General features: G+C 33.5%; 1 protein-coding gene across 1 annotated transcript; it reads left to right on the top strand.

Annotated features, from left to right (window-relative positions):
• The first annotated feature begins 6,854 nt into the window (after nucleotides 1–6,854).
• Nucleotides 6,855–7,521, top strand: LOC133197826 (uncharacterized). The gene is made up of 2 exons (XM_061334015.1): nucleotides 6,855–6,993; nucleotides 7,069–7,521. Exons 1-2 carry the CDS (start codon nucleotides 6,855–6,857, stop codon nucleotides 7,491–7,493), a joined length of 564 nt encoding a protein of 187 aa, XP_061189999.1. The 3' UTR covers nucleotides 7,494–7,521.
• Nucleotides 7,522–7,739: the final 218 nt, after the last annotated feature.

The following is a 7,739-nucleotide window of genomic DNA, read 5'->3' on the forward strand; positions in this document are numbered from 1 at the left end:
TAGTTTAATGGGTTACGGCCGCTTATAGAAAAGGGGGTATGACGTAACAATATATATGTTATATTAGCAGTACTTTCTTTCGTTTGTAAGGGATTTATTGTACAGAGAGACGTGTCAGTTGAGTCTCACATCGACGAGAAAGTGTCTTTAAATGTCGTGTGTCATAGTCATTTGCATATTCACTCCTTCAGCACCAAACTGCACATGACATTACATCATAGACTTAGGTCCATCGTAAGTGTACAGGGTGTTCAAACAAATCAGAAAGTACGATGGAGATGGTTGGTTGCATTAAAGAGTCCAGCAGTGTTAAAAGAATGTGCAATTGTATTTGATGGATTGATTTAAGCAGTATGAGTATTTCAAAAACCATAACATTCACATGCACAATACTTAAAACCTGAATCCGCCCGCACTATGATCCGCTACATAACTGTTGCATGTAACTTAAGGGACCCAGAAAACAGGTGCTATTAAGGGAATCATCGAACTGCGCATGTTTCCAATACTGTCTGATTTCGATTTTCTGTTTTAATTTGAATACATGTATTTCATGAAATTCTGTGCATTTTTAAAATTATTGTTTAATACAGTTAACTAATAAGTTTACATGTATTCTTCTTGAAAATGGTTTTCACGTATGCATTTACAAATTGAAGGGGGGTAAATTTTGTGAGGATTCTCATGTTTCTTCTGCATAAGTTGTGCATGCTTACAGAAATTGAAGAATAAATATTCAAAAGTATTTAGTTAAGGTATTGTACAGTACGTTGGAAGTTATTGTACGGCTTAGCTGCGCCCCCTTGTAGTTATAGTACGTTGGAACTCAACCAAAGGTTTTCTGTCTGGATAAAGTATGGCTTACATCAAAAGAAAAAGAACCACACCATGGCACCCAATATATATACAGTTTAGTTTCAAAATAGTATCAAATGAAATATGCGGAGATAACGAACATTATTCGAGCTCAAATGTCTTTAAAACTTGAAAAAAGTTTGTTTTTGCTTCCCTCCCGATGTCTGGATTCTAAAATCTAACCATTCTTCAAAGGTTGCCATCTTTGTTTACATCTGATACCAAGTCTGAAGTTTCTCAAAGAAGAAACATGCTTTTTTGTTCCAGTAAAATAACATACACATATAATTATAAAAATAGACAACTTATACTTAAAAATAAAATGACAACAAGGATGGTAGCTTGTGTTTAAAGAATTTGGTCCTGCATAGTTCCTTATACAATGAAGATATCTTCTTGCTGTTCCGATTGTTTATGGCGTACTAGTTGGAAACGCGTTGGTTTGACATTTGCAAGATCGAGTGTTCGATTTCCCAGCATGGGTGATAACTAGTGTTGTCAACGAGTACCCGTTTAACCAGTTAACCGTCGAACGATGCGAGTATTTGTTAAAAATATGCTACTCGGTTACTCGTATGTATAAAAATTATATCTTAACATGTTCAAATATAATTTGGCTCATAAATTTCCATATTCTACTTAATGTTATTTAACGATAGACTCGACCTAGGGTTTTACAAATACCACCAATTTGTTTCGATAAGTATTTCACAAATTATCTTACTGGAGGGGATATACAAGTTTTGAAGGCTTGAGTTAATTATAATTACCATTTATTAATCTGTACTGGTCCACAGTATACAATATAAAAAAGGACACCGCCATACATGTATGCATCAAAATATTTTAAAAGAATGCCCGAATATAAATCTGTAAGGTTTAAAATATTTGAAATGGAATTAACATACACAGTGGACAAAAATATGCTAACCCACTTTAGATTGAAATGTTACTCTGAATCAAGCTATATATTATAAAGACATCCCTCAAAACAGCAAATATTACGGGATATTTGAGGAAAATATACTGAAGAAAATCAATATTGTGTGTTTGTTAATAAGAAAAAAGTTCATAAGCAGTGTATCTGTGTTTTATATTTACCGGTATATAAATGTTGAGATAAATATAGAAATGGTAACGACGTAATATATACCAAATGTTTCTCAGTTACTATTGAGTATATATATATATATATATATATATATAGAGAGAGAGAGAGAGAGAGAGAGAGAGAGAGAGAGAGAGAGAGAGAGAGAGAGAGAGAGAGAGATGAAAAACAATAAATTAATTAACACATTGTACACTTAGGTCGGAAGACAAAAGAAATGTAAGATATGCAAAATGAACGAAATTGAATGGATTCCTTTGAATTTTATTTGATGGTTTATTCTCAAAAGAGTTTCCAGCCATTGAAAGTAGATCGGTATCGGCGAGTGCTTTGTAAAATCCCACTCACTCCCACGTCTGGTTGTGTGCGAATATGAACCTCATCGCCTTGGTTCAATTCTAAAATGGCCATATCTGTTGACGAAACTATACTGCTGACACTTTGAGCACCAGCAAATGACCCACATACAGAGTTGGAGTTGACGACCAAATCCGTAAAAATGAATCCGCCAGAGCTGGCATATATTTTCCAAGTAAATGCATACACGCCATGTTTGGGAGCAGTGAAGGCACCAGTATGTGGACTGTAGTTATTGCCGACGTTTGTATGTGCAACATCGAAGATGATTGTCTGATGTTGGCCTGGGTGATTCTCCGATTTGGACATGTAAGAAAAGAAGGCAACACCATCGGCAGGTGTAGGTGGGATATCTGTAAAGAAGGTAGTTTAACATATGTATTTAATAGGAACAGTTATCAAAAGATATTCGAGCAGGAAAACAAATAAGAGTTATATTGTCGAGGCAACATTATTTTATTGTAAATTTGTATCTTTTGATATCTAAATTTCATAAACTGTACTGAATTGAACAAAAATAATGCTAATCAAAATCAAACATAGTTACTATCAAGAAATGATTTTTAAAAATATGGCATAGGAAGGGTAAATGCCTTTAGATAGTTATTTTGTTCTAAGCTAAATGTGTAATGTGCATCACTCATTTGCAAAACGTATCTAAATATATATAAAAAAAGTTTTTATTAGATGTAGGTACATGTAGCAAACTGAAAGATATTGCTCAAAATACCTTCGTTGCCCCCCCCCCTTTTTTTTAATTTGTCTTGTTTTGGTCCATATAACATATTATATAGCAATTATTGTTTATGCATTTTATTGGCGTGTAAGACATGCGGATGAAATTGAATTTTCAACAATAATGTGTGGATTTGATTTAGTGCTTTTTGAATGCATTTTACATGAACATACATACGCAAAGCATTTGGCCGTGTACTTGATTTATCAGAGGCTTCTTTCTGCAAAAGGCGCTAAATAGAGTACACAACAAAATGTACGTTTACAGTATTCCTATATGGTTTATCATTTAGGTTTTGCAAAACTAATTTCCTTTCTAATTACATAAAGAAGCACCATTAAGAATCCATTTCTGAAATGGAAGTGTTTCTTTCAGGCCTTAAATAATGACTTACTTACTATAGTACATTTTCTACATGAGATTAAGTCTACATACTGCGTACTTTATCTTAAATATTCCACGGAAAGTAATCTAAGATGACTTAAATTTATAACATACAATGGCATTACAAGAAAAATGCATAGTTTGCAAAAAATATAATTCCGCGTAATTATGGCATAGTGGAAAAAAAACAGTTACAGTATCATTGGCAGTAAATTTAAAATTATTACCCGTCATCAGTAATCGTTGAACTCTCCTGCGCTGTTCGTGATAGATATTCAGTTTTTCAGGTAAATTGTGTGCTTGTGTTTTGTCAAAGGTTGTATCATTGATCAGAGGCGCTGTGTGATTGTCTTCATGTCTGAATAATTCTTCTTTCTGCAATATTTTTTGCCCTGTGTTAAGTATTGATGTTTTATGAATTTCACAATTCTTTAAAGTCTTTTGCATATATCAGCAACCGTGCGTTCCATTTTCGAGATTTTCTTCTCCTGAAGAGCGTTCGCCTTTGATTGGTCCTCCATGTCCCGTTTAATCCGCTTGTTTTCCATCAAGACTTTGTCAATCTTCTGATTCAACTCCTTGTTGTCCTCCTGAATAATCGCCATTTTTTCCCTCATTGCCTCGTTGTCTTCTATCAAATCTGCAATCATTTTCTCCAACCTTGAAATGGCCCCATTTTCGATATTTCCAAAGCATCCCTCAAAATGAAGAAACATTAGAAAGCAAAATATGAATGATGACATTGTATTTCAGTTACAAAGTCTTGTACTTTCTTATCTAAGAATTTTCTCCAAATTGGTATCGGCTATTTCTTCTTATCTTTACACAATTATGTCGTGATGTAAATGGCCTGGTTTCGGAAGTGCACAGAAAAATTTGAACTCTTTTCAAAGATTTGGAAAACCTACTATTTAGTTATGTTTTCCGTATTTATTTGTAGTATAAACTAATCAATAACTAATCAAAGTGTATTTAATACTACAGATAATACTTCATGTATTGAATTCATCAAAAATGTTTATTTAGATATACACACATATTGTGGTATTGTCTTTTATTAAAAAAGATATTCATAGTTAAGATGCATAGTATTACCAGATCATGTAACAAAATGTATATTAACAAGAACCACAAATGTAAAAAAGCAATATATATATATATATATATATATATATATATATATATATATATATATATATATATATATATATATATATGACTGCCGTCACGAGAAAAGGGCCCTTATCATAAGACGTCACAATGCTCAGAAAACGACGTCAAAGTCGCGGTATTGTAAACACGGAAGTGATTTTTATCGGCTGCATTTGATGTGTTGATGAACAATGAAAATAAAGTAGAAATGGATTTCCAGGTAAAGGAAAGTTTTTTCTTTTCAAATTATATATAAATTTATATAGAAAATATTGTTAATAACATTATAAATATGTAGAATATGTATTTCATTAATTGGATTTATTCATATCATATTGGGGGTTTCGGCCTATAACTTATCGCGACCTTCAATACACACGAGTCGCGATGTCAACTCTAGATATAATGCATTGATACATAGTGATACATGTACATGTATATATTTACATTTCCAATGTCTTTGTCCGAGATAAAATTACAAATTGTAAAAATACTTTATTTCTACATAAATCTACTTGTTCATCGATAGGCGCGGTTAAAAAAAATCACGTGCGGTGCGGGACAATTAGAGACAGAAGCGGGGCTATTAGCACGGGAATTTGCAGAATCAGGAGCATGTAAATATAAGGAATAACTGTCAGATTTTTTGGATTCATGACGATGATCAATCGATTGGCTTGCGTGATAATTTAATGCATAAACGCCTTCGGCGATTGATCACATCATGAATCCAAAAAATAAGACAGTTATTCCTTATATATATATATATATATATAGAGAGAGAGAGAGAGAGAGAGAGAGAGAGAGAGAGAGAGAGAAAGATACAAGTTTCCCAATACTATTTACGTTTTAACTTTGACTGAGTGTTATTTCATGATATGATGTCTTAGAGAGAGAGAGAGAGAGAGAGAGAGAGAGAGAGAGAGAAGAATTTATGCATATCTTTTTTTTAGTGCCGTTACATTCTTTTCTGAAAAAAATGTAAATATTGCCTAAATCATTTCTTTTTTTATTTCCTCTTACACAAACACTGCCTTGACTGTTAAATGAAAACTTATGTTAAGGAGAGTTGTTTGTTCGTGTATGGTCTGCTCGGTGAAAATGTGTGAGAATTCATTGAAGATTTTGGAATCGTATCATTAATAATTTTTTTTAAGTATTTAGTACGTAAAACAGAAACTTGATATTAAATAAAAATCTTAAAACTCTAAAACCTATTTAAGAAATTAATATTTAGTGATTCGCTACGCTTCCAGAGAGTTTATGTAGTTTATTTTTAGATTGTTTGTCGTAGCTATAGTATTGCGAACGCTCTAATAAAAAAAACCTATTGAACGGTGTGATTTAATGATCCCGGACTGTATATAAGTTCAAAGCGAATAAGTAATAATTGATGAAATAAAGAAATTGATACAAAAAATTAATTTATTCTGATAAAAAAAAAATATTTCATCTTAATTTTACCTAGTTTAGAGAAATATATGCCAAATTGAACTGTGTTTGTGTTTTTTTGTTTAGGAATTAGATCAAGTTAATGCGGAATATTTTTCAAGATCTTTACAAAATATTGAGACAATGTCACTGACAACGAAAACGATACTGTTCTTGCAAATACAAATGAAACAGAAGGAGAAACAATTAATAGACTTTCCAGGAATTATGATCTCTTTGAAGACAATGATACAGCAACAATTTTTGAGGAAGATTCCTTGGTAAAAGAAACGGTTAAAAGCGGTTGTGCCTGTCAATCAAAATGTTATGAAAAGTTTCAAATTGAGAAAATCACATTTACACAATGCAAGAACTTACCAAAGAAAAACAAGATATGTATATAATGGGAAAGTTAAAAAGTATCGGCGATGATTTGAGTGAAAAAAGAGGCAAAGATTCGCATACAATTATGACGATTGCGAAATATGCAAGGAAGCATTTTTGTTCATCCACGACTTGGGAAAAACGATTGAAAAACATTGTTCAGCATTTAAAGAAAAAATGGTCCTGTTCCAAGGTTGCATGGCAACAAAGGCAAAAAACCTAAGCATGCTTTGAAATTCCAGATATTAAGAGAGTAGTAAATTTTATTTTGAGATATGGTGAGGAAAATGGCATACCATTGCCAGCTGTACCACATGCTAATGATGCTTCGGAGACACCTATTCTACTAGCAGCTTCGACGACGAAAGCAGACATCCATTTAGAATACAAAGTAGCCTGTGAAGAGAGTCAGGTAAGAGCCCTAGAACTGTCAACACTCAAGGGGATATGGCTTACCTGCATGTCACATATAAAAATAGCTTCACTAAGTGTGAGAAGCTGAGATGTCAAGTAACAGCTGCTGTAACAGAAGAAGATAAACTGATGGCCTCAGACGCATTTAAATATCAGATTGAAGTTTCTCAAGGTAGAATTCCTATATTTCTTTATTTTTATTTTATAATCTTTTGTTTATATTTTTGAAAATGATTTTATAAATCAGTTAAATTTTTCAAATGCCATGAGGATTCACCAATAATCAAATGTAACGTATGTTCCACATTACGAGCTGGTGAACACATGATATACAGAGAAAGCGTCCAGGCTGTACGGAGTGAATTGGAAGAATATGGACATCGCCCAGTAGGTCGACAGTCATCGTCAACTTCTTTGTACAACGTGCACTACACCTTCGACTTTGCCCAGCAGCTCACCATTCCACACCATGCTAGACAAGAGGGTCAGCTTTATTTCACCTCACCTAGAAAGGTTCAGCTCTTTGGGGTGTGTATGGAAGGGGGCAAAAAGCAGTATAACTATCTCTTTGACGAGGACCAGATGATTGGAGTGGATGGTACAAAGGCACACGGTCTTAACACAGTAATCACGCTTTTGCACCATACATTACAAAACTATGGGTGTGGATAGATGTCTCGTAAAATCCACTGCGATAACTGTACAGGTGATCAATTCTGTCTGGGTGACCCCTCCCCCCCCCCCCCCCCTACAATCGACTCACATTCTCTAGATTCGCAATTCCGTTCAGTGTATAGACATCAGTTGAAAATACAGGTAGTAATAAAATCTTGTCTCATGAATTTGGAAGTGAAAACAATGGTCATTTATTAATAAATGAATGCTGGAAAGGGAATTGATGCCACGCAACGTTATATT

Source organism: Saccostrea echinata, unplaced genomic scaffold, assembly GCF_033153115.1.
Source record: "Saccostrea echinata isolate AGI-Se365-2 ecotype Australia unplaced genomic scaffold, CSIRO_AGI_Sech_v1 ptg000032l, whole genome shotgun sequence".
Taxonomy (NCBI): Eukaryota; Metazoa; Mollusca; class Bivalvia; order Ostreida; family Ostreidae; genus Saccostrea; species Saccostrea echinata.